Source organism: Panthera uncia (assembly GCF_023721935.1).
Source record: "Panthera uncia isolate 11264 chromosome C1 unlocalized genomic scaffold, Puncia_PCG_1.0 HiC_scaffold_4, whole genome shotgun sequence".
Classification (NCBI taxonomy): Eukaryota; Metazoa; Chordata; class Mammalia; order Carnivora; family Felidae; genus Panthera; species Panthera uncia.
Window position 1 is genome coordinate 62709312 of NW_026057585.1, and position 27459 is coordinate 62736770.

Below are 27459 nucleotides of genomic sequence, written 5' to 3' on the forward strand. Positions count from 1 at the left end.
CTGGTGCATGAAGACAGAGTCAGGTAACAGCCACTCCCTCCACAAATGACAGTTCATGTTGGGAGTCTCTGATTGCTTCCTGGCACATTCCCACAGCACAGGATCCATTCTGTACTTCTCAGGGCTCTCCAGCTCTTGGGGAGGGGGCAGGTCAACCCAGAGGACCTACGTCCTGAACCAAAACACTGCACTGACCACCTTGCTCTCAGGTAAACCCAGGCATCTCTAGCTGGTGTCACGTCATGTTCCAGGGCTGGTAGGGACTTTGGAGTCAACACTCCAGTCCTGGCATGAATCTGCTCTGTAAAATTCCTGCCAGACAGTCATCAGGTCTGTGCCCACTTGCTGTGATGGGGCAATCCTCTCCCATCAGGGGAGTCAGTATGAAAGTTCTTCTTTCTGCTAAGTCAGCCTCTGTGCTCCCTACAGCTCCTGCTGGTCCTGGGTTGTCACTGTGTGGTCATGCAGCCCTGTGGAGGTCTGAAGATCCCCCTGCAGAGTAGAAAGAGGAGTTCAGTGCACAGTAAGGTCAGGAGGACATGCTCATGCCTTCACACTGGTAAATCCACCATCTGGAAAACCTGCTGTGTGACCTTATTGCTCTAGTGTTCTGCTGAAACCAGGAATTCTTTGGAATAAAAATTACTGCAATTTCTGAGAGGCCTTTAGGGGAAGAGCCTGCCTACTTCCAGACCGGTTGTGGGGGGCACTACCTCAGATTTCACGTAAAGCTGGCTGTATCCAAGGGTGGTGAAGAGATTCCTACCTTGTCCATTCTCTAGTATGGCACATACATCATGTTTCCTCCAGGTTCTGGTTCCTGGCCCCTGGACCTCTTTTTTTGTACCTGATAAAGCAGGGCTTCTTTGGCCCTCCCTCAGCAGGTCTATGAAGTGTGTCACCCACAGGGTCCAAGTCTACTGCCTGGCATGAAAGCAAATAAGTGGAAGAAGCCTGAGTAAGCAGCCTTTCTAGGTTTTGGCCTCTGTAATATCCAGTGTGTGTTTGCTCATAAAAACAAACACTAAAAGGATCTCAATGTTTTCTTTATATTTTAGATTATTTTCTCATTTCTCAGGGAGGTAGAAGAAACCAAATGATCACTAACAGATTAAAGGAAAAATAGATTATGCCAACAGATGCAGAAAAAATATTCAGTAAAATTTAACGCCGATTCAACAGAAACAACAAACCATAGAAACTCTTAGCAGACCACAAGTAGAAAGGAACTACCCTCATCTCACAAAGGAGATCTACAGAAAACCTAGAGCAAAGGAAATGTGTGAAGTATTCCATGCAAGGTCATGGTAAGATGTGGATCCCCTTGATCACTGCTACTCTTCCTTGTGCTTGAGATCCGACAGCAAAAAGAAAATAAGGGTAAGTCTCGAAAAGGAAGAAACAACTCATTTTCACAGACTGTGATTTTCCACTTAGAAAATCCAAAAGCATGAACAGGTACTGGAATTATGATCAATACCCAGAAACCAAATGCATTTCAGTACGATGGCAATATGCAAAATCTAATTCAAGAAAAAAGTGCCATTTATAATAGTAACAACAAAAAATACCTCCAAAAGTAACTAGGAACTAAATCTATCAAAAATGTTTATGACCTTATTGGACGAAATTATTAAACTTTGCTGAAAGGTGCTAAAGCCTAAATAGAGACCTATGCTATTGTTGATTGATAGGAAAACTTGAAATTATAAAGATCCTTCTCAACAAATGTATCTATAAAGTTCTTATGGAAATCTCAACTTTTTTTTTAACAGAATGTAAATTAATTCTGAAATCCATGATACAACACAGGTAGGAGACTCCCTCTACCAGATACCACGATGTAGTTACAAAGCAATGGCAGTTAAGCCACCATGATATTAGAGAAAATTACTAAACTTTGCTGAAAGGTGTTAAAGCCTAAATGGAGACCTATACTATTATTGATGGATAGGAAAACTTGAAATTATAAAGATCCTTCTCAACAAATGTATCTATAAAGTTCTTGTTGTAATCTCAACTTTTTTAACAGAATGTAAATTCTGAAATCCATGATATGACGCAGGTGGGATACTCTCTCTACCAGATACCATGATGTAGTTATAAAGCAATGGCAGTTAGCCTCCATGATATAGTATTTGTATATTGTGATATACAAATAGAACAGTGCAACAGTAGACAGACCCCTGCATGTATGAAAACTGCATGGTTTAAGACAGGTAGTATTGCCAGTTTGGAAATTATTAACTTGCCAATAAGTGGTGCTGGGGCAATTGTTTACATTTGCCCATTAAATGAAACTGGGACGTTATTTCACTGGCATATAAGTCTATTCCAAGGTTAGTTCTCTTGGGTGCTTTGATACAGCATTATGCTGGGTAGAAGAAGAATCCTGGGCTCAGCGTCTTGCTTACTGTAAACCCTGGGCAAGTATGTTTCCTCTCAGGACCCCATTTTCACCATCTAAAAGAAAAGGGCACTTTGACCTCTGACATTCTGTTGCTCAGTAAGATTAGTCAAAATGGTGGCAGCATGTCTGAGGCCTGCCCCTCATCACCACCAGGAAAGTTAGGTCCTGGCCCCACACTCCAGGACTGTGGTCTCCTGTCCAGGTAGTGGAAGTTAAAGCAGCCAGATGTGGGGACCATTTGAGGCCTAAGTTCCCTACCATCTTAATTTGGACATTCTGCAAAGGTCCTCAGTATGCTCTTACATGATCCCTGAACAGCTGTTTAAAAGGTAACCATCTTTATCCAGTAGCATTTTTTTAAAGCAGGCATGTGTGTGTAAACACTTGGCTTTTTCTGAATAGCAATGAGATGAAGGTTGGGTAACATTAGGCTGCATCCTCGTGTACAACAGTCATTTCTGTTGTTTCCCAGAAAGGGCAGAGTCACCCAGAATCTCTGCCTGGCTAGGCAGCCTGGTGATCATCTCACAATGCTGTCCTCATTCCTGTGTGAGCCAAGTTCCCCTGGACTGAGCCCTTTCCCTCATTAGCCATTAGAGCTCCAGAGAAGGCTGCCTACCTGGCTGGCCTTCAGAAAGCTCAGGACCCACAACACTGGATATCTTCACTCTCCTGACACTTACCATGCATCTGAATTTTCATTCGGCCATCTTCCCTGAGGGTTTCTGCTGCAGCAAGCTCTAGAGGGAGAAAGATGAATCAGACCCACGCTGTCTTGTTCAAGAGCCAAGTAACTAAGCCACTAATTAAAATAGTCACTGCCAAACATACATATGCATTGGATCACTGGGATTACTTGAAAAGGGTAAATTTCCTGGCCCCACGTCATTCCCACTGAATTAGAATCTCTGGGCTAAAACCTGAGATGAATCTGACGTTTCTAGATCACCAGAATCACTAGAAGAGATTTCATAGCAGGATGTGCTCTGGGCCGCTGCAGGGACTAAATGAGATAATGAAGGCAACATGTTCAGCGCAATGTCGGGGGCACAGCACACAGGAAGAAATGGAGGCAGTTCCAATTTTGTTAGAAATGCAGACAGTCTAGGACACCTGGGTGGCTCAGTCGGTTAAGTGTCTGGACTCTTGATTTCAGCTCAGGTCATGATCTCACAGTTTGAGAGACTAAGCCCCTTGTTGGGCTTTGTGCTGACAGCACAGAGCCTGCTTGGGATTCTCTCTCTCTGCCCCTCCCCTGCTCTCACACGCGCAGATGCTCTTTCAATAAGTAAATAAACGATAAAGAAATGCAGACAGTCTGGGCTGTTCTCTAATGACTAAGTACCCACATGGAGCTGCTCCCTAAACTGGGAAACAGCAGTAGATAGCCAACCTTGCCCTAGTTCCCCAAGTACTGTACTGCTGCTACAGCTCCCTCTTCTGAGCCTATCGCTTCCTGCTTAGAAAGAATTGGTTTGGACTGGAAAGACACAATCTGACAAGACAAACACCAGCTGTTGCTTATAAAAGCCAATTACTTAGATTTATAGCAGACATGGGCTGAGTTACAGGTGAGAAAAGACCTGGCTTTGGGTTAATCATAATAAGCTCACCCTATGACAACTGCAAATTCACTGTGAATTAAAAGTGATCACAGGCTAGATCAAAAGAAATAATGGCAAGAAATAGGATGAGAGCAGGCCCTCTCTCAGCCCCTGATTGGTTAGTCCATGCTGTAGTGAACTGTCTCATTTGGCGCTCTGCACTTTAATGCAATTACAAACAAAACTCAGTAGGCCTGGAGATCATTCCTGTGAGGTATAGTGTGAGAACAGGAGAGGTTTCTCTAGGAGAAAACATTAGGAAGGGGGTTGGGGGGAAGGGGCAGAGGTGATCAGCCTCTACAGAGCTGAAGGACTGACATATGGAAAAGTGCAAAGACAAATTATACTCCATAGGGGCAAACTAGCACCAAGTGTAGAGTTTCAGGGGGATTTCAGTTCAATATAAAGGAGACTCTCCTAATGTCTACCCAGAATTGGAATGTGATACATTTTACTTCATGAGCTCCTAATCCCTGGAGGCTTTCAAGAAAAGACTATGAGGATTCAGGCCTCTAACTTGACACAAGACCAGATTTATCGTATCAGAATTTCTATTTTGATGCATCCAGGCAGGAATTACTGGGCTAGACAATACTAGGAATTTTACAACCTTAAGAATCACTACTACAGACAAATATACGGAGTTGAACTGTCAACTGTCAAGGCTAATCGGTGAGAAAACCAAAGACTTGTTTCTCTTCTGAAATATCCTAATAACAAAGTTTTAACAATAACTGAAGAGGAAAATGAATTTGCAACCAATGTAATTCAATGAGCTAGCTCCCCTGAAAAACCTGGGCTCTCGCTGGGTTGTTGCCACTCTTCTGATTTGCTTGGAGTTAGTATGGAGAGGCTGCTTCAGTACCTTCGGCATACTGAACTGTAAGCACTGTTGTCCACTCTCTTTTGCCCAGCTCAGAACCTCTACCTACAGTGACCATCTTGCTGTTCCACGGACTACAAAGGCTCAGATGCCACGCATTGTGTTGAACATGGGGATGATGATATAGCCCTCAAGACACTTGCTGGGACAGATGAACGGACAATCACAGCACGGGGCTTCAGGCACATATTCTGTCAGTCAGTTCCCAAATATTTAACCAGCCCTGAGCCCCTCCAGTTGCCCACAGCCTCGCAATGGAGACAATTGCAGAAACTGTAAAGTGCTGTGGGAAAGGTTAAATTGTCAGGACGTTTTGGGCATACTCAGGAGCACTAATTCAGTCTCAGGATAGGGTGAGGGGAGGTTTCCTACAGGAAGTGAAATCTCGCTGAAATTTCAAAGACGAGCAGAAGATGGCCAAAAGGGTGGGGCCTTTGCTGTTCCAAGCAGAGGCAATGGCAAATAGCATGGCATCCCTGAGGATGTGCAAGCTGTTAAGATAGGTGAGGCTGAAAATATCAGTTGGGTCAGCCCCCTCAGGGACTCAACTGTCACATTAAGGGATATGGACTTCTTTGCAAGGTGGTGAAAAACCATTTTAGAATTTTAAGCAGGGATATTTCAAGCAGGCTTGAAACGGGAAAAAAATCACTGGCTACAGTGAGGAGGAAGAATGGACTGGAGTGAATGAGTGAAGTCTAGAGTCAGGAGGGCCAGTCAGGAGTGAGGAAATAGATTCCACCTCTTGAAAGGAGAAGCTACAAGGTTACTCTGCAAAGGTGTGGGTGCTAGGAGAGAACAGACATCTCCAGCAATAACCCACTATGTGTCAGGCCCTTTACTGGCTAAAACAGAAGTCAAAGCTAGGAGCAGCAGGAGAATGGAGAAAGGGACGACCCGCCACACCCTAACCTCCCTCACTTTCTCCACCCGCCACTGTCTCGTGTCCCCCTCCTCAAATTCTAGCCATTCTTTGTCATCGTGTTACATGAGGATAATTGGAGAGGTGTTGCTAGATTCGGAAAGCATGTTTCATGTGGTCTAACTTAAAACATTAGCTAGTAGGAACCACAATGCGATACCATTTCACACTCACCGCAATGACCACATGCAAAATAGACAGATGGATGATAAGTGGTGGTGAGGATGTGGAGACATTGGAACCTTCATACTCTGCTGGTGGAAATGTAAAATGTGTCCAGTGGAAGACACCCTAGCAGTTCCCTAAATGACCAAACAGAGCTATTACATGACTCCGCAATTCCACTCCTACACCTATACCCAAGAGAAATGAAAACATGTCCACACAAAAACTTACACACAACTGTTCACAGAATTATTCTTAACAGCCAAAAAGTAGAACAACCCAAATAGCCATCAACTGGTGAATGAATAAAATGTGGTATATCCATATGCTGAAATAGTATTCAGCAATACAAAGAAAATAAGCATTGATACATACTAGATCATGGGTAAACCGTGAAAACATTATGCTAAGTAAAAGAAGCCAATCACAAAAGGCCATACATATATCCTATAATTCCATTTATACGAAATGTCCAGAATACGAAAATTTAGACAAAGAGTATATTAGTGTTTGTCTAGGGTTTGTGGGTAGGGAGGGAGGAGTTGAGGGAAAAGGAGAGTGACTGATAACAGGTACAGCATTCATTGGGGGGATGAAAATATTCTAAAATTCATTGTAGTGATAGTTGTGCAACTGTGGATATGCTAAAATGGCTGAATGATACATTTTAAATAAGTGGAATATATAAGGTGTGAAGTATATCTCAATAAAGCTATAAAAAAAACATAAACTACATGATATCCACAAAACTCACTCAGGAGGTCCAGGGGGAATCTCAAAGAAAAGCAAATAATCTCCAGAGAGGTTGGTATGGCTGTGAACCTGGAGATGAGCCACATCGTTCCAGAGTTATGAACAGAGAAAGCCACCTGGACAAAACTTGCTGACTTCCCAAAGCCTACTCCTCACACAGGAAATTCCACATGGGAGCGGCTTTAGGGTCAGGAAGAGCAGGGATTAATTTAACAAAGTTCAGCATTCTCCTGAGTCTGGAGGTCAATTAGTTTCAGATGTTGAATGAAAGAATTCAAGCATGAACCCAAGACCAGAAGGAAGGGTCAGGTAAGTTGTAAATAGGAATGCCGAACACTGTACTACCCAAGGGTCCATTCACCCTGAACATATGCATGAAACAGGTATCTCAGCCCTGCAAGTTCCAATCAAAGCTTCGGTCTTAAGAGCTTATGCTGTGGGGAACTCGCTATGCAAGTGACTGGAACCAACTCGCTTTGATAAGGAATGGAACAGCAGAGACCTCACAGCAGCAAGAGAACACAGATTTAGCTTCAACTATATGCCAGATGCTTTACCTCTATCATTACATCCAGTCATTACATCCAGTCCTCATTACATCCCCGTGCTATAGGAACTGTCCTCATTCTACGAAGAGAAACTCACACAGCAGACAGGCAGAATAACTCGCCTTTGGTCACATAGTGAGGACACGGTAGAACCAGGATACCAGGAGTTCAGGTGTTTGGGGGGCAAGGAGGGGGGGCGGTGTCACTATTTGTTTATGACAAATAGTACACGTCCAGGATCTTCTCCAGTTAGAAGTTCTTTGAGACGAGGCCCTCGTTCTTGGTTAGTCGGAGAAATGGAGTCGTCTGACTCACCCACCCTGCAAATGGCCCCACAGATAGCATAGGTTTTAAACTTGCTTTTGAACTTGCCTGTCATCCTGTCAACCGTTTGCTGTCCGTACAGGTGCACGAACCCACCGGCGTAGTTCCGCGGTCGAAAGCAAACAGTGGCCGCCACTACGCAGAGGAAGCGCCAGAGCAGAGGGCGGGCAGGGCGGGGCCGCAACAAGTGCTTCCGGGTTGGCACGGGCACGGAGAGGCTCTAGTTCAGGTTTTCTTGATAGTTCCCAGGTGAGAGCAACATCATGTTCACGTGACCTGGCAGCCTTCAGATGGCCCTCTCTAATCAAACCACGGAATACAGGGGGCCTGGTACCTGTTGGGTCATCACTAAATGATTACTGAGTGAAGGGTGGAATCGACTAAGAAGGGGTGCAGGCATGTTTATGTGAACTGTAAGAAGAATTAAGTGAGATGATGCTTTGGAAGTGCTTGGTGACTGGCCAGTCCCGGAATTCAAATCCCAGCTGTCCACTGAGTCACTGGGGGATCCACTGGGAATGCAGCTGAAATTAAACACAAACAAAAACCCTTCTTTTTCAAAACACAAGATAGAACAGAACACCCTTCATATTACAGTGGTGTTATAACAATAGATTAACATAAAATTCTGTGTTCACTCAAAACCAGAGATTTCAAGTGCAAAATGTACTGAGTGATCATGTGTACATTAGGCCACAGATAGCACGTTAGATTCAACTGGTTAAAATAAATACACCACCAATTATAAATCTTGATTTGGCTGGAATAGTCAAATAGCACTCCCCAAATCCATTGGAATATTCTTCACTGCTGCAGGACTATCAGAATGAAGCATCAGCAGAACACTTGCTAGAAAAATGAAGAGGGCTTTCAAAGAGAAGATGTCTTTAAATCTTCCGGTGGCGCCTGGGTGGCTCAGTCGGTTGAGCTTCCAACTTCGGCTCAGGTCACAATCTCACAGTTCATGGGTTCGAGCCCTGCATCAGGGTCTGTGCTGACAGAGTCTGGAACCTGCTTCAGATTCTGTGTCTCCCTCTCTCTCTGCCCCTTCCCTGCTCGCACTCTGTCTCTCAACAATAAAAAAATGTTTAAAAAAAAAAAAAATCAAAGAGAATATGTCCCCAGGAGAGAGAGACAAGTTCATAGAGAGGATGAAACAGTGCTTCCCACCTCACCTGAAGAGCCAGGAGCCATGGGAACTTACTGTTACCCGAACTTAATGTTCTTTGTGGGGATTAGGAGATTAGGTTAAACAACAACTCAAAGATACCATCTCCAAGCAACAATTAAATTTTATTTCTGCTTCAACAATAAATACACCTGAGAGTAATTTTTCCAAATCCCACCTTCTGATCAAATATCCTTAAAATTGAAATCTCACATTACCCTTAATTGTGATCTAGTCCCACTTGGAAATTATATGTTTAGCTTTAAAACCATGACCTTAAAGCTCAAGTCTTACAGCACTGGCTGCTTAGGCACCTCATGATTAGTTTCGTTCTTATACTAGCACCTACTGGCTATTAGGCTCCAATTTTCATGTCCAGGAAGTGATGGAAGTTTTTCACCCACTCAGAAGCTAAGTTTTGATGCATTTGCCTTCTATGGCATCAAATATGTCTTCTAAGGCCTTCTCTACACACTGGAGAAACTCCCGGGCATTGCGGCCTGGGTAGGAGGAGACGTTGCAGCCTATCCAGTTGTCATGAACAGCATACCCAATGCCAAAGCCATCAGGGACCACAGGGGCAAAGCCACCAATGTTCACTACTGGGCTGTTCAGAGTGCTCGTGGACAGGATGTTGTGGTTTATCTGCCCATATGCAGGGTCCAGGTATAGCTCAGGCAGAGCAATCCCCTTGGCTGCTGCCAGGTAACGCAGAGCAAATAAGTGTCGGTCAAAGCCCTGGCCTGTCAAAGACAAAATAGGAAACCAGAGTCTCAGAATCCCGGAATTAAGAGACCTTAGTAAAACCTCCCACCCATAGTAGGAGTCCCCTTCACGGCATCTTTGAGAGTGGAAGAAGGGTCTATCTGCCTCCACATGTGCACCTCCAACTCACTAACCTCTGCAGCAGGGCCTAAAATTAAAGTATGATTTTTAAAATTCTGAAACTGAGTTAGTTTAGTCAAACAGTCAAGAAAAGTGCATGAAGAGAGCTATGAATTCAAAAACCAAAATAAAACCCGAAGTCCAAGTCAAGTGTAAAAGACAAGATTGAGTCACTGGAATAAAGTATAAAGGGTATTTGACCAGAGTTCTAATCTCAGCTTTACTGCTAATTTGTTGTGCAATGCTGAGCCAGTGGCCTCAGTTTCCTACCCCTAAAATGGAGAAGGATGAGACCAAAATGTCTTGGGAGATCCCTTTTACTTCCAGGACTTTTGGCTGCATGAAAAGGACAGGACTATATGGTCCTCCAAATTCTTTCTGGGTCTCCAATTTTAGCACAAAGAGGCAAAGGAAGGAGGACACTTAGATTTGCGAAGACCTTCGGAGAAGGCCTATTGATAGGGAGCCAACACACAAGTGAGGTGAAGCAAGAGAGGCCGCAGACTCAGAAATCCTGAACTGTCAGAAGTTAGATGGCCAATAAATAATAATAAATAATAGAAAGACAATCAGCTGAAAGTGACCCTAAGTGAGGATGAAGTTAGATGCATTTCTCCATCCCTGCTTAGGAGGAAAAGAACATTCTGATCCCTAGTGCTAGTCTGGCTGTTTAGACTGCTAGGGTAGAAAATAATAATCATCTGGGAGTTGGCAGATGGATTAAACTGGGAAAGTGGTGGAAATCAGACTTGGCGTAGGAGAATATTACTGAGGCTTACCCCAGAGCTGAGGGCAACACGACCCAAGGGCATGCTCCCCAACCCCATCTCACCCATTGCTGCTTCTTTGGTCAGCTGGCTGTGGTACGTGGAGCACTCGGTCATCATCTGCTGAAGCTCTCCAGCACTGTGCTTGGAGGGCTCCCTGACAAAGGCCTGGGAACACCTCTTGGTGAAGATGGAGGCCGGGCGGATGGTCTCGGTGCGGCCGTGCTTGAATGCTGCAGTGCTACAGGACTCGTAGGTGGCCACCGTCTGCCCATACTGCCGCAAGAAGGCCATCTGGAAGGCCAGCTGAGCCACCGAGTCAGGGCTCAGCTTCTGCTTCTTCAAGAACTCTTTGCCTCCTCTCTGAAACTGGATGAGGTCGACGGTGAGGGTTTTCACGGTGGCATCGAACTTTTCCTTAGCGGTGCTGATGCCAGTCTTTAAGGCATCGTTCAGCTTGAAGTTAAGCTTCTGCACGGCGACAGAAGAGTCCGTGCGGGCTGGCTGGCTCTGTGGGGTGACAGCAGGGGCCTGAGTGCTGTCTTTGAACACTTCATTAAGAAACCTGAGCACCGCCACCCCATCACCCCAAGCATGCTCAAAGTGGATAGCAGCAGTGCCGTCCTTGGCTATAATGAGGTTAAAGGACTTATCAAACCAGCGGTTTGCACCGTCACCATGCAGCATGTTGTGAGACAAGTGGACGAGGTCCTTAATGGGGAAGTCATCTAGGCAGAGACAGAACACAGCAGAGTCCACCTTCCTCAGGGATTCCTCATTGCCACCACTCGCCAGCTTCTGCCTGAGCTCTGCCCAGACGTTTCGGTTCTCGGTGGTCAGATATGCCAGGGGAAACTCGGGGGCAGGACTACTGTCTGAGAGAATGTACTTCAGATGAGCCTGGATTTCAGAGGCACCCACAATGTTTCCGTCTTGATCTAGGACATCAAAAACATAGAAATGTCCTTTTCTTAGGACCAAGAGGTGCCTAGCCTTCTCATTAGTAAAGAGTTCATCCCGAATGGGTTTGGGTAAACGGGTTGAATTGAAAAGCCGAAAATACTGGGACATATCCAGGGGATAAGCATTGACCAAGTAGGCCCCATACCAGGACAGAGAAGAAGGCACAAAGCGTATGAGTCTCTTGAAGGTATCAGTGTCACTTTTCGCAGGGTTCAAGTGGAAAACCTCTGGCTCCAAAAGACCAGCCCGAAGTGTCTTCAGAAACCGGATGGCAGAAACAGTCATGTTGGTTGCCCTGGTGAGCTGGTCATTATACTCAGACTTTGGGTCAGGGATGAATGCCACAAATGGATTAAAATTCAAGACAATGGAGTCTCGAGCAGACAGGTACATATCAAACCAGGGGCCTAAAAAATAAAAGTAAAAAAGAACAACATAAAAAGTTAATGTAGTCCCTAAAAATAAAATTTGAGAGAGAAAAACAAGCATATGCAGAAAAAAATGACATCAGCCTCCAGAGGGTGAAATTCCCTAATTATTTTTTCGATCTGCAATAATTCACGACCTGTACACCATCTTTTGCATGTGGCTTCTATCACTTACTATGTTTCTGAGGTTCAGCTATGTTGTAGCGTGTATCAGTTCTTCGTTCTTTTTATTGCTGAGTAATGTTCCATTATACCACATTTTGTTTGTCCATTCGTTGGCTGACTGACCTTTGATTGCTTCCGCTTTTTGGTTATTACGAGCAATGCTGGTGTGTACAAGTTTTTGTGTGGATGGATATTCTCAATTCTCCTAGGGGCAACAGCTAGGAATGAAATTGTTAGGTCACGTAGTTAAGTCTGTGTTTAATCTTTTGAGGAACTGCCAGGTTGTCTTCCAAAGTGGCTGCACCATTTTCACCATGCACGAGGGTTCCAATTTCTCCATGTCCTGGGCAACATTAATTATTGTCTGTCGTTTTGACTACAGCCATTCTGGTGGGTATATCATTGTGGTTTTGATTTGCATTTCCCTAGGTTTATTGCTTGTTCTTTCTCATTCTATTTCCTTTCTTGACTCTCAAAGAAATACAGTAACATCTCACCTATATTCACGCTCAAACAGAACAGGTGTTAGTTCCCACCCATTTCCTTGGATTTCTCTTGTTTTATCTCCTTTCAGGGACAACATTCACACTTGGCTGTCAACCTAACGTGGGGGAAAGTATTCACCATCAGTCTGGGTACGCTGTACATTTGTGTACTCCCTCTTTTAAGAAATGCTCAAAAAGCAATTAGAAATAATAGTCAGTGTGTGTGGATCATCCAAACTAGCCTTCTACATTCCTGTGGATATTTCACCTGTAAAAATTCCAGAAGCAATATTTTATCAGAAAATGTGTCTACCACGGGCGCCTGGGTGGCTCAGTCGGTTAAGCGTCCATCTCTCGAAATTGGCTCAGGTCATGATCTCACGGTGAGTTCGAGCCCTATGTTGCACTCTGCATTGACAATAAGGAACCTTCTCGGGATTCTCTCTCTCTCAAAATAAATAAATAAATAAACATTAAAAAAAAAGCCAACCTTAAGCCAGTGGCAGAGAAAGCCAAGAGATAACATGATTTACACAGCAGAACCCCCAGAATGCGTAGTATTTGGCAGACTTAAGTTTTCTTCTCTGGAGAAAGTAAAACTAGGGACAGAAGTCATAGGTGAGATCTCAAGCCTTCTTCCCTTACTCTACTCCTACAACAGTAGCAACCGGGGAACATACCATTTGGCAGTTTAATGGAAAAGCCTTTCTTGGGAGTCTAACCCAGAGACATTAGTACAAGGGCACCCCAAGGAAATGGTTTAGCCGGGTCACATTACAGTGAAGTTCTGATGGACCAGCCCCACCCTCATCCACAGAGCTTTTCAATATCTCACTCAAATCTAAGACAACAGAGAAGGATTATGAAGGATCTGAAGAAAGAAAATCGGGCAAAACAAATAGAGAAAAAAGCAACTTGGAGACAGACTACAAAGGAAGATGAGAAAAAAACTTCCCCAATAAATTATTAAGCATAGAGAAAACGAAACAAAATAAAGTAGAAGACCATTATTAACTTAAGAGGAAAAAAGTTCACATAGGAACAGGAAAAACAATCTCAGTATGCTCCACGACTCAGTTGACAATAGGGTATATGTGGTCCTTAGTATAAACACTACATATCGAACAAACCAAAATGACAAACAACCACACTGCAATAATCAGGGAATGGGACGTGTGCATGTACACTCATATGTGTGGTGGGGACATGAGCGACTGCTCGGTTCTGGTCTTCCACAGTGAGATGTCAGCAGATAATGCCTACAACTGAAAAAGTTAAGAAGCAGTGATAACGGGCATGTGATGTGCAGAATGGCGGTAGACAGCAGAAGAATGAGCAGCTGGAAGTAAGAAGCGGGAAACTAGGGGAGGGTCAGGAAATTGCCATTTTTCCAAACAAGACTGGTAGAACCATTTGATTCTGTAAACTATGTGCATGTATAACCTTATGAAAATATAAACTAAATTAAAAGAAGTTCCGTGAGAACAGAGGCAGAAAAAACAAACTCCGAAAGGAGAGGGAGGAGAACTGAAAGGTTTCCTTGAAAAATCATCCCACCTGGATGTTTTTTGTCTTTTCTCTTTAAAATTGAGATATAAATGACATAACACACTGTGTTACTTTCAGGTGTACAACCCAATGATTCGGTATTTGTATATGTCGCACAACGATCCCCACAGTAAGTCTAATTAACACCCATCACCACACACTGTTATAAAAGCTTCTTGTCTTGTGATGACACTTCTCAAGATCTGCACTCTTATCACCTTTCAAATATACAATAGTATTAACTATAGTCACGACGCTGTACATTATATCCCATGATATATTTCTTTTATAACTGGAAGTCTGCACCTTTTGACCCCCTTTGACCATTTTGCCTGTCCCCCCGCCGCCACCCCCCGCCATCAATGGCAACCACATACTTGGGTCTTAAAGAAAGAATTCGACAGGTTAAAAAATGGTAGTGGGAACAACATGGATAAAGACACAGAAGAATGAAAGACTAAATAGTGAGTTGTTGAGTTTTGTTGAGGCACGAGACTGTCATGGAGAAGAGTAAGGGATGAGGCTGGAGAGGGCAGTTAGGCCAGAGTGTGAAGGGTCTAGGATGATATATGCAGGACACAGGACTTAATCCTGCATCCTTTTCAAACAGAACCAATGATCAGGCTCTGTCTCGGTCCTACCTACAGAGCAGGCAAGACATTGCTCCTCAGCACTGACTCCAGGTGAGATCTTAGTGGAGGAGGAATTCACTCGGCCTTCATGTTTACCTCAGAAAGAGAGGATGAGGGGCGCTTGGGTGGCTCAGTTGGTTGAGCGTCCGACTTCGGCTCAGGTCATGATCTCACGGTCTGTGGGTTCAAGCCCCGCGTCGGGCTCTGTGCGGACAGCTCAGAGCCTGGAGCCTGCTTCCGATCCCTCTCTCTCTGCCCCTCCCCCACTCTCGCTTTGTCTCACTCTGTCTCTCAAAAATAAATAAATGTAAAAAAAAGAAAAAAAAGAAAAAGAAAGAGAAGATGAGACATTACTCTGGTGGGCTGGTCTCCCCAAAAATATTCTGAGACCAAAACAGGACAGAAGATGCCTTACTTTCCACTGTGGAGGGCTCGGGGAATAGCGTGCCCACAGCCCAGCCCACCTACCTGAAATGTAGCTCGTATGTTTATTCTGCTTGTCCTGAGCAACTAGCTGCTCATGCAGTTCTTTTCCAATCCCATTTTCAAAGCTCTTGCAAAGCTGTTCTGTCTTCCTGAAATGTTCAAGAAAAGATAGAATCAAACCATGGCAGGAAATACATGATTTCCAGACTCATGGCCAAGAACTCTTACACAGAGCTGTGGGGCCCCTGTAGCATATCCCTAGAACCTGGGACTGAAATCAGGAAGTCCCTCTGAGCAAGAACAGCCACCAATCCCTAACAGATAAATTTAGGATATCTTCTTAAAATAACTGATCGGGAAGATCAATCGACATCTCACACAACAATCTGTAATCTAGGAGGCAGCTTGGTATGGAGAAAAGGACATAAGCTTTGGAGTCAAGAAGAGCTGAGTTTTAATTCGAGCTTTGTCACTGTCAAACTATGGGACCCTTGATATGTGACTTGATCTAAGTCTTGGTCTCTTAATGTGTAAAACAGAATATACCACCTTACAAAATTAAAAAAAGTATTTTTAAAGCTAAGGATTCAGGATAGTTTTAAACCTAATACTTAGTAACTGGTAGCTATTAAATCATTACTATGTCAAGAGAAGCTTCAAGTGAATAATATGGAATATTTAAAAGCAGAGGACTAGATTATGAACAATTCATCTACATTTTCCATCACTGTTCAGTGAAGGACTCTGTGATTCTAATGCCAGTGCCAGTTATCTGCACAAAACCTTCCATTATGGAAAAGTGGGATAGAAGAACTTAATGCAACCCACTTTTGACAATATCCAATATTATTTTCCAACTCCATGCTGAACTAGTTTCCTAGGACTGCCATCACAAAATGCCACAAATTGGATGGCTTAAAACAATAGAAATGTATTCTCTTATAGTTCTTTGAAGTACAAAGTCAAGGTGTTGACAGGGTTGTATTCTCTTTCTGTTCCATGCCTTTCTCTTCGTTTCTGGTGTTACCAGCTATTCTTGGCATTCTTTGGCTTATTGGTGCATTCCAATCTGCCTTCATCATCACATGGCTGTCTCTGTGTCTCTTCTCCTCTTCTTATAAGGATGCCAGTCATACGAAATTAAGGACCCACCCTACTCCAGTATGAACTCAACTAATTACACCTGCAACAGTCCTATTCCCAAATAAAGTCACATACTAAGGTTCCCAGAAGGGAATGAACTGGGGTGGGGGGAAGGCAGCATCCTATCCAGCTCAGTACACATGCTCAACAAGCAAACTGCTGGTCTGCCAACAGCTGTGCTCTCCTCAACGAACTCCCTACCAACAGCACATGCCCTCTGCCAATGACCATTACCAGCTAGCCTCCAGGTCCACCTGACAAGATACAGTATAAATTTGGCATTCTGGCTTATAAACCATTGCCTGTTGAGTCTGGTTAGACACAATGTCACTTCAGGGCTTGCTCAGCCCCTCCTGAGTGAAGATCTATTTCTTAAACTTGAAAATGTAAGGACGAGGTCCCAGATTTCTGGAGACCCAACTGGATCACAGACACTTCATGAAACTACTACTTGCCAGCCTCTCTTGAACCACCCAACCATGGTCATTCAGGGTTCTCTGCATTTACCTGAACTGGCCATCATCCAAGAGAGGCTTCTGTGCACGGAGGTATCTCTTAATGGTGTCTTCAAGTTTAGGAATAGGCAGCCTGGAAAGAAACTAAGTATAAGTGTGACAATATGTGGAAGGGGTCAATTAGCTTCATAACCCAAACTAATAACTAATTACCAGATAATTAATTTCCTTCCAAAAACAAAAACCAATAATGGGAATCCACAAACAAATCAGAATAGAAGGATTTACTAATGTAAGTATCAATAGTAACTTTTTTTAAGGTAAAATAAGAACTTTCTAATGTCTTAATGGTGAATTTCATAGGCGAAATAAATATTCAAATAACAGATTCAAAATGGGGAAGTGGAAGCCGCATGAAGCATTCCTGTTTCCTAGTCACAATTACAATACCTGTGTTAACCCTGTATTGGTACTGATTTTAATCCTACTCTTAATTGGAACAACTGCACTTTTCTTCTCCAAGATGAAAACAGAAAGTTCTATTTTTTAACTTTCCTTGTGCATTTTATGAGAGAAAATCATACAGAAATGAAGCACAGTCCTGTCCGAGGGCCAGTCAAATATGGGATTGACCGTCAAGCTATGCCCAGCCACCAAGAGTCCTTTGAGGAGAACCAGATTTTCCTGTGTGTGTACTTACTCATCATTCTCTACCAGCACAATCCCAATGATGGCTATGGTGATAAAGTTACTGGTCCACAGTGGAATGAAAACACATGGGCAGCAGAGTGAGGTGTACTTTCTTTCATGTCAGTAATTTTATTAAATGATATATCCTACAATACCAAAACTTAATCGTGGTTTGCGAAGTTACCTCTGTCAGCTCAAAATCAGCACTAATATATTCAAAATATCTAAATATAGCAGCCATTTTGGAAAACTGTGAAGTTATCCATAAAACACAGTTTAAAAGCCTACTATATGTAAGACATACTGTGATTCTTCAGTTTATTTTTCAATGCATGTTTATCAAAAACATGATGTCAAAATTAATCTGAATTATTTACAGCCAGTATGGACTTAGCTGCACTGAGTAACCACTCATAACACTTTAACGCCATCAATTATTGTCCTTATATTCGTGGACCTACACAGAAAATCTCAAATACTACCTCAGCTACCTCATAATTATCTACTCATAGTTATCTACCTAATTTTCTCGACTTTGTTTTAATACAATAGGGACATTAACAAAAGTTCTTTTTAATTTTTTTTAAATGTTTATTTATTTTTGAGAGACAGAGAGAGACAGAGCACGAGCAGGGGAGGGGCAGAGAGAGGGGGAGACACAGAATCCAAAGCAGGCTCTAGGCTACAAGCTGTCAGCACAGAGCCCAACGTGGGGCTCGAGCCCACAGACTGCGAGATCATGACCTGAGCTGAAGTCAGCACTTAACCAACTGAGCCACCCAGGCGCCCCCAAAAGTTCTTTTAAACAAAATTCTAAATTAGAGGCAACAGTAGTTTTAGAAAAATAGTCCTTATTAGGGGCGCCTGGGTGGCTCAGTCAGTTGAGCATTCTACTTCGGCTCGGGTCATGATCTTATGGTTCATGAGTTCGAGTCCCGCATCAGGCTCCACGCTATCACTCGGATTCTTTCTCTCTCCCTCTGCCCCTCCCTCGCACGCACACTTTCTCTAAATAAACAAACTTAAAAAAAAAAAAATCTGGCTATTCTAAAACACCATTTGCTTTCAGATTTCTCTCCAAAGAAAGCCACCCCTCAACTTCTAGGAAGGACCAGCACCCTCCTTACCCCCATCGCCTGCATTAAACAAGTCTCTTTCCTCTCAAAGCCAAGTATACCACCTTCTCCCCATCCTCAGCTGTTTGCTACTCTAAAGGGGGGTGGGTTAGTAAACCAGCTCCCGGGTGGGAAGGGGTGAAGCCCTGATTTTTAGTATTTACCAATTTCTGTAACTCTCCCCCCAGGCAAATTTCAAGCTACCAACACAATGCCACTGAATGTGGAGCTGGGAAGAACTGCAGAGTTGGCTCTCGTGGTTACAGTGATGCACAGAGAGGGAAGCTTGCCACTCATCAGGATCCTTCCTTGAAACTTCTGACCTCCACCGGCACAGGCTGCCAGAGAACAGGCACTGATTACTCCTTCCCTTCCTCCCCCAGCCCTGATTCTTCTCCATCACATTTAGTGGGCTATGTACTGTGTCCTCTCCCCCATAAGACTGCAAACTGTGAGATCCTTAAGGACATCAAAAATGGAGTTAGAAATTCTCTCCTCCCGCCCTGCTAGTGTTTTTTCCATCATCTTCTTCTGAGTCTCTTTTCCCTATGTCCTCTTTCTCTAAAAGTGCATGTTTTCTCAAGACCCGGTCCTCTGCCCTCCCCTGTCTACTCTTCATTAAGCCTTTCTGCTCTGATACTTTCATGTCTGACACACAGGCTCCTCCAAGCAGGTACTGAGATGCAAAATGGAACGTATGCAAGGGAGCATGACCCTGCCGACTGCAGATTTATTCTGTCTAGGGACAGTGTGGTATGCTGGAAAAGCATAAGCATTGAAGCCAGACAAACCTTAGGTATAAACAAGTCACTTTTCAGAAGATAGACCAGTGGTTACCAGGGATGGGAGGGGGGCAGGGAGTGACTGCTAATGAGTATGGGTGTTTTTTGCGGGGGACAGAAGGGAATGAAAATGAACTGAACAGTGGTGATGGTCGCACAACTCTTGTGATACACAAAAAATCTCTGTGTACACTTTTAAAAAGTGAACAATATCTCAACAAGGCTGTTAAAAATTTTTTAAAACAAGTCCCTTTTCACCTCTGGTGATCAGTTTTGTAACTTCAGGAGTCACATTGATTCTTCCCCTTACAAGCCAGCATAGCTTCAGTGGCTAATCTGGTTTCATCATTCACAGCTATGTGACTTTGGGCACACCACTCCTGCTATACCTGATTTTCCTCATCTATAAAATGGGGATAATATTAGTACATGCCTCCTAGGGGCACCTGCGTGGCTCAGTTAAGCATCTGACTTCGGCTCAGGTCATGATCTCACGGTGAGTTTGAGCCCTACATCGGGCTCTGTGCTGTCACTGTAGAGCCTGCTTCGGACCCTCTGTCCCCCTCACTCTCTGCCCCTCCCCCACTCATGCACACTCTTGTGTCCATGCGCATGCCTGCTCTCTCAAAAATAAACATTAAAAATTTTTTTTGATATTAATATGTACCTCCTAGGGTTCTGTGCAGATTAAGTGAGGCAATGCATGTCACTGACTTAGAATAGTGCCTGGCACCTAGTAAGCACTCAATTAAATACGAGGGTTTTTTTTTAAAATCTACTCGGTCCTTAAGTCCTATAGATCCAAATTCTGCCATTAGACTGTTCACATCCCTAGGGAACTAGCTCATCACCTCTTCCTCAGTGCCCAGCACAACGTTTCACCATTTCTATTGTTTTGCCTGCCTTCCATGTATTCTCTCTTCTTCTGGTAACAGCACCCCTCCTACTCGAGTCCCTCTGGTTCAGGTGGAGCTGACTCCAACCCAAATCCATGGAGTGGGCTTACAGCTTACTGGTTCAGACCCAATGAGACTCAGGGTGAACCTATAAAACTTAATTACAGGATTTTTTTTGCACAGTTAGGAGGGGCAAATCTCTACTAGCTGAGGTCACAAAAAGGTTGGGGTCTCTTAAGTGGTGGCTGCCACTTTGTCACCATAAGGAGAGAGCCTGGCTAAGAACGGAATCACACAAATGAATAGCTTTGAGTGGAAAGGCAAAAGAGTCTTGATGACATCATTTGAGCCCTTAATCCAACCTGGATTTTGCAGGTCTGTGAGTCCCTATACTTGTTTGCTTAGGCCAGTTTAGTTCGGTAACTTGCTACCACAAAGGCCAGTAAGTGTTCACTTATAGGCAACATTGACTGTCTTATCTTTAGAAATCAAGTCACAAGGTCACCCCCAGACTCTTGGCAGCTCCTTAAAGAATACCAAAAGGGGTTTCATTTGCACACCTGTAGTTTCTTGTGCTGCCTGTGATGTAATTCATCAGGTGCCTTGAAAGAGGTAGAGTTAGGGACTTGAGAGATGCCTGGCAGTTCCATCTTAACCACGTGGGTTCTCCTTCCCCACCCGCAATCTAGAGAATCCCCATCCAGCATTATCTGTTATAAAAGTAAACATCAAGCAGATATATCTCACTAATTATCCCTTGTGTAAGTGACTCTGTGTAAGTGACCTGCTATCATTACCCAGCTTCCAAGCAGCAGGCACTTCACTGTTCTTCCTGCCAAGAACACAGCTAAAAAACCCTTTGTAATTTTTACACAATCTAGTTATCACTGGAATAAAGCCGATCTATTTTAAGGACATGCCCCTGGGGCCTACCCAGAACCTTACTGTTTCTACCTGTTATCCTCCATACCTTGGACATTCTGGCCTCACCTCCCTCCCTGTCTGAATTCTAGAGAACCTGCCCATTCTGTCTTGAACATCAACAATCATCTAAAATGATTAGGGATTAAAAGACAAAATAATATTGACATTTATTGTGAATCAACTATACAACTTAAATGGTGACCGATATTATTTTTTTTAAAGACACAATGGGTCTCTCCCAATCCCTACCCCAATGTATGTGCGCGCGCACGTGCGCGCACGCGCGCACACACACACACACACACACACACACACACACACACCCCTAGCCCAATTCTAATAACTTAGGGCCCAAATGGTGATTCTTTACTTTGGGCTGGGCTCTCCATAAACTTCTCAACATTTCTGAACATGTCATGCATTTTCAGGCTTCTGTTCCTGGGCACTAGCTGCTCTATCCTTCCCTCACTTCTCTCACTTGGTGATCGTCAAATTCTGCAAACATCACCTCCTCTGTGAAGCTTCCCTTACTCGCCCAGGCACCATCACTCCTACCTCCACACTGACGCAATAGCTGTCACCAAGCACATCCTATACATGCAACACATGTGTGCCTAATGCAGCTATAGTACTTATGATTATCTACTAAGTACTTACCAGATTTGTATTAAAGGCACTATATGAGGGTATTTAATTCTAACAATCCCAAGAGAAAGGTAACATTATCATCCCAAGTTTAAGGTTAGATGACTTTTGCTTATACCCATGCAGTTAGTATGAAGTTGAGCTGGATTAAGAATAACATATGGGATGCCTGGGTGGCTCAGTCAGTTAAACATCTGACTTCTGCACCGGTCACGATCTCACGGTTCACAGGTTCGAGCCCCACCTCAGGCTCTCTGCTGTCAGCCCAGAGCCCACTTCGGACCCTCTGTCCCCTTCTCTCTCTCTGCCCTCCCCCTATTTTCATGCTCTCTTTCTCTCTCTCAAAAGAAAGAAATAAACTTAAAAAAATATTTGAAAACAATAATGAGATCTAACTCCTGCCTCATGATCTTGTGAAAAACTGACAGGACTAGAGCCATTTTAAAATGGAGTTGAAGCAGCCATTGTAGAGAAACTGCCTTACTTGCTTTTGTTTGAACTGGCCAAAACCTTCTGGACAAAATGGTAATTGTTTTTAAACAATTGTTTGAGAAGTCAACAGGAGAACAAACATCATGATCACAAGACTGATGGCTATGGACATTCCAGAAAAAAAAGAAAAGTCAGCAGTTAATATATACCCTGGAGTAGTTTGGCTTGTAAGCATGTGTAGGAAACCTTTGTTCCCCCTTTTAATTCAACTCATATAACTGCCCCCTATCTCTTCCTCATATAAACCTGTTGCTTTCACCCTACAAGTGGGAATCTTATTTGGGTATGTACTTGAATCTGTGCTCCCCACACTGCAATTCTTTATTCCCAAATAAATGCTCATCTGCCTCTCATTGCAGCTCTTTATTTTCAGGTTGACAATCTTAACCACGGTGAAATGTTGCTTCCCATTTATCACATTATATCTTAACTATCTGTCAAATCTCCCCCCCCCCCGCCCCCTCCCCATATGTACACTCCTCACCATGACTGATTGGTCTCCAAATCCATACCAATGAATGTGTCTCAAATTAATAATGTGAATGAGTTGGTCAGGTTGATCCACCCTTTGTCCCCTCAGGGCTTGCAGTTTTATATTCTGAGGCTAACTGTTCAGTGTATATAAATAGAGCCCTTAAAAAATAACACCTAATTGAACTATACATCTAAAAATGGTTAAAAAGCTAAATTTTATGCAATGTATACTGACCACACTAAAGAAGAGCCAAGAAAAAAAAAACATAACACCTAAAAAACAAACAAATGACGGTGCAAGGGTTCTTAGAGGAAAGTGAGTCCAAGGCCACTGGGTCATGAGGCGGCAGTGATATGACAGGAAGAGGGAGGGAATGGGATCCAATTGGACCACCACAAAGGGACTAGTCCTTCCCCAGGCCAATGACTTAAAATAGTTCCCTATTTTGGGCATCTTACCTCACTCTATCCTCACATTAGCTCTATGAAGTATGTGTTCCATTCCTATCTTGCAGGGAAGAACCGTGGCTCAAAGAAATTAGTGGAACTGCCTGAAGTTACAAAAGCATCAGATCTAGCGTGAGGCCAAGTTCTACCAGACTTCAAAGCCAGGGCTCTTCATCAAGTGGGACATCAAAATGAGTGTCACAGATAATACATTTTGCCAGCCTAGAATCTCAGAGATAAAAGGAATCTCATCTTATCTAACCACAAGTTTACAACTGAGGTAACAGAGGCCTGGGTGTCCTTCTGAAAGTTATGCATTGATGTTGATGACTCCACAGCTCATTTACAGCTCAATTCCGACAGGTTTTTCTGCTGTAGGTTGGAGGAAATGATCTGGAGTATTACTCTCAGCTTTCTAATTCTAATGGAGAAAATCCCTCTGATCTTAAACCAGGCTGGAGCCCAGGCCTGCCTGAAAGTCAGATGCAACTGGGCTTGGCAAGTAAAGGGAGCTTCTGTCATTCTTCACCTTTCCCCCACATACGGGCTCAGCTTACACAGGATTCGCCTACAGGCACAAAGGCCACTTTTTCTTTCTCTCTCTCCCTTCCTCCTGCCAAACTTAAGCACTGGGGTTGGGGCTAGATAATCTCATTTTAGTCTGCTTTAGATGTCTGCACAGTTATTTCACCTCAAATGATATTCCTGAGAGGGCGGGGGTGGGCAGCAGGGATAACAACAGGTTAAACAGCTGCTGGATGTGGAGAAAAATAGCAACCTAGTAGTTGGGAATGATACCTGTGATACAATCTATGTTCTGTTCATGGGATGGGGAAGCCTGGCCTCCAGCTCCTGGACTGGGAGATCCCCGATGGCAGTTTGGTGAGAGAGGAAGTGAGAACAGTCTTTGAGACAAATTTGGGACTTGGCACCAGGAACTAACTGCTGAGCGAGTAGAGAAGTTAAACTCTGGTTTCAGATGGTAAAAGAACTTCAGGAAGTCTCTAACATTGAAAAAGGAGCCCTGGCAGCTGAGATTAAGGCTGGGAGTTGAAAGGCTGGGGAAACCCAAAGTTTTTTTTTGTATTAAAGAAAATACCAGGTGAGGGGCGCTTGAGTGGCTCAGTCGGTTTAGTATCCGACTCTTGGTTTTGGTTCAGGTCATGATCTCATAGTTCCTGAGATGAAGCCTTGCATAGGGTTCTGTGCCGACAGCAAGGAACCTGCTTGGGATTCTCTCTCTCTCCCTCTCTTTGCCCCTCCCTCATGCATTCTAATAAATAAATAAATAAATAAATAAATAAATAAATAAAATAAGAAAAAAGAAAAGAAAATACTGAGTAAAAAAAAAATACTGGGTGAGAGAAAGGGAGAGGAAGATTTATTGGGTTTTCATAGGGAAGTGGACTCAGTGAAGCATTTTAGAAGGTGGAGAGGGTAGTTAAGGTGAGGAGGAATACAAAAGAATAGAAGAATTGGGGTAGGTTCTGGATCTAAGCTGAGTAAGACTTTGAGAGGAGCACTGAGGGTGGTGTCTAGAATTCTACGAGGGGGCTGGAGTTGAAGAGGGTGATGCGGGTTAGAAAGGATATTTTAGGGGGAGAAACCTAGGGGCAGCTGAGGAAGGTCTGGAAGGGGTGAAGGGCTTCCAGGTGAAGCCTGGACTAAGAGTGCTGATGCTGGGGGAGGGTAAGGTGAACACTCGAGGGGTGTGCTGGGTATCGGATAAGCTGCTGTAAGAGCAGAGTACTGGAGGCACAGGGAGTGGGGCTGAGCAACAGGCTTGAGGGCAGAGTGCTGGGAAAAGTTGAGGGAGGGTAACTATTATGTATCAGGAACTGGCCTGTCCATATTCTGGGCAGGAACGCGGGGCAGTCATGAAAGTACTTCAGGGGACACCCTAGCTGGAGGGGGTAAGGGTGGTGTTGGAGATATGAAGGTTGGGCATTTTTCAGGAAGAAATAAGAGGGACTCTTCGGTATCAGGATGGAATCTGGGTTACTGGAGAGAGAATTCGAGAAGGGTTCAAGATGGAGAATCCGAGCGAGCAATGGGAGGGGGGGGGGGGGGGGGGGTGGTTCTGGTAGAGAATTTGAACGTACTGAGGTTCCTCTACCAGGAGACTCTCAAAGTGACAGGATTTCCAGATTGCGTGTCACGACAGCGTCCCAGGGAGGGGGTTCGGGTGGAAGCGGGTCCAGTAGAAGAGTCGTGAGTGACTGACGGGAGTGAAGGTTGGGGCCGGTCCTGGAGGGCAGCGGGGACCGGGAAGCCGGGCTCACCTGGGCAGGCTGTCCTGGTAGTGCATGGTGGGCACGATGCTGCGCTGCAGGTACTCGCCGGACCCCGAGCCCGCGCTAAGGGGCCGACACAGGGGCCCCGGGCCAACTGCAGGGCCCCGGGGCCAGGCGCGCAGCAGCAGGCGGGCCACCATCGTCCCGGACGGCGAGAAGGCAGGGGATGGGGATTCGAGGGGACAGAGACAAGGCCGCCACCCCGAGGTCCCCGGGTCACCGGATCAGCGCCGCCGGTCCGGCCAGCGTCGGTCCGCCGAGCTACTTCCGGCCTTCCAGCTCCGCCCACGAAAGGGCCAGCCGCCGTCCCCGCCCACGAACGGCCCCGCCCGCCAGCGGGCCCCGCCCGTGGGCGCACCATTGGCTTCAGGGTTCCGGCCCGCTGCTGGGCTGGTGGCGCCGCTGCCTCTTTGCTCAACTGGTCTCCCTGCGGTTCTCCCTGCTGTTCTCCCTGCTGCTCCGGAGGCGGCAGGAAACGGAACTCCGATGCCACTCCCTTCTGTTTTGGAGCAATACAGAAACTGGAGCGGAAGGAAAAGAAAAGCCGAAGAAAGCGCTGAGAATCTGATAAGCCATGCTCTGTCGACTACAGGAGGCTGCCTCTTCTCACAAATCACCTCCAGCTTTCCTTCCAACCCTGACTCTAAGATGATACAACTGGAACAGAGACCTGTTGTCCCTCACAAAACAAATAACTCCAACCACAGTCTAATCCCTGCTCTCAGCTGCAGCTGAAGGATTAAGTAGGCTCTGCTCCCATTTCACAAGAAAGGAAGGTATCAAAAGACATAAAACCGTGTTGGCTGGCTTGAGGGACAGAATTCCATTCTGGGAACTTGTCCTTTTCTTAGCTCCAACTGTCAGTCACGGCCCTGTGTGTTTGAAGTAGCCAGGTACATTTGGTCTGCCCCATAGTTGTCTATAAACAGTGGCAGTGGCCGGAGCACATCAGAAAGAGCACTAGACTGGGAGTCAAAAGACCTGAGTTTTTGTCTCAGCCCTGTCTTTAATCTGGTTAGGTACCCCATACCCCTGGTTGAACAGGAAGATCACTGACCAGCTCTAACACTCATTCATTCGGTGGTGACTACAAATCCTTAAGAACTGAACATGAAACTCAAAGATACTGAATATCTAATCCTCCTTCCCTGAAAGGAGAACAGACAGAGATGACCCAAACCTAAAACATCAGTGCCATTTGCCTACAGTGTATAGAGCCAGAGAGAGAATATAAATTCTTTTCTAAATTAGAACATTCCATCAAATCCAGACAGTTTTGAAAGCCTTGAAACCTGAAGCAAACATTAGGAGCTGTGTAGAGCTAAGGAGATCAGAGAACCCAGAAGAAACAGCAGACCCAGTAGAAGGACAGTGGCTTACTTCTAGTGACAGAGGGCTGGTGAGCCTGGGTGGCTCAGCCAGTTAAGTGTCTGACTCTGGATTTTGGCTCAGGTCATGGTCTCACAGTTCATGGGATTGAGCCCCACGTCTGGCTCTGCGCTGAGAGTGCGGCACCTGTTTGAGAGAATCCCTCTCTCTCTCTGCCCCTCCCCTGCTTGCGTGTGTGTATGCGTGCACTCTCTCTCAAAATAAACATTTTAGAGACAGAGAGCTAAGAATAGTGCTCATCCAATATAACAGCTGAAAGAGGGGCTCAAAAGCCTTCTGTGGGTGCATGGCTGATCGGAACAAATCTAACCCCTCAATAGCCAAGGCCTTCTAATTCTGGTCCCCACCTGCTTCTCCAATCCCCATAGTAGGGTCAAAGGCAGGCTGCCCCAAGATGGAGCACTCTGGCATGAAGGTTATTTTGAGCTGAAGGCATTTGAGACCCTGCAGACTCAAGAGTAACTTTTACCTCTCCTTTAACTACATAAAAGAATCTAAATTGGCGGGGGGCAGGGAGGGTCCCAGAACAAGGGTTATTAGCAGAGATAAATTTTATCTGAGTGACCCATCTGTAAGGGCAAACGTCGAATTTAGCCAACATCTGTTCTTCTTCTTATCGTCCTGTGAAGTGTATTTC

The 27459-nt window shown here is 44.6% G+C and overlaps 1 protein-coding gene across 2 annotated transcripts; it reads right to left on the reverse strand.

The window, feature by feature from the left end:
• Positions 1-6029: 6029 nt before the first annotated feature.
• On the reverse strand, positions 6030-25665 carry CPT2 (carnitine palmitoyltransferase 2). 2 transcript variants are annotated; one of them, XM_049617161.1, is made up of 5 exons: positions 25422-25665; positions 16727-16807; positions 15119-15225; positions 10495-11799; positions 6030-9520 (listed from the first exon to the last, which is right to left on the reverse strand). In XM_049617161.1, the coding sequence occupies exons 1-5, from the start codon at positions 25571-25573 to the stop codon at positions 9189-9191; spliced, it is 1977 nt and encodes a 658-aa protein (XP_049473118.1). In that variant the 5' UTR covers positions 25574-25665; the 3' UTR covers positions 6030-9188. The 2 variants fall into 2 exon arrangements, with proteins under 2 accessions (XP_049473118.1, XP_049473119.1); XM_049617162.1 differs by lacking the exons at positions 15119-15225; positions 16727-16807; positions 25422-25665 and adding an exon at positions 11996-13467.
• Between the last annotated feature and the right edge of the window lie 1794 nt (positions 25666-27459).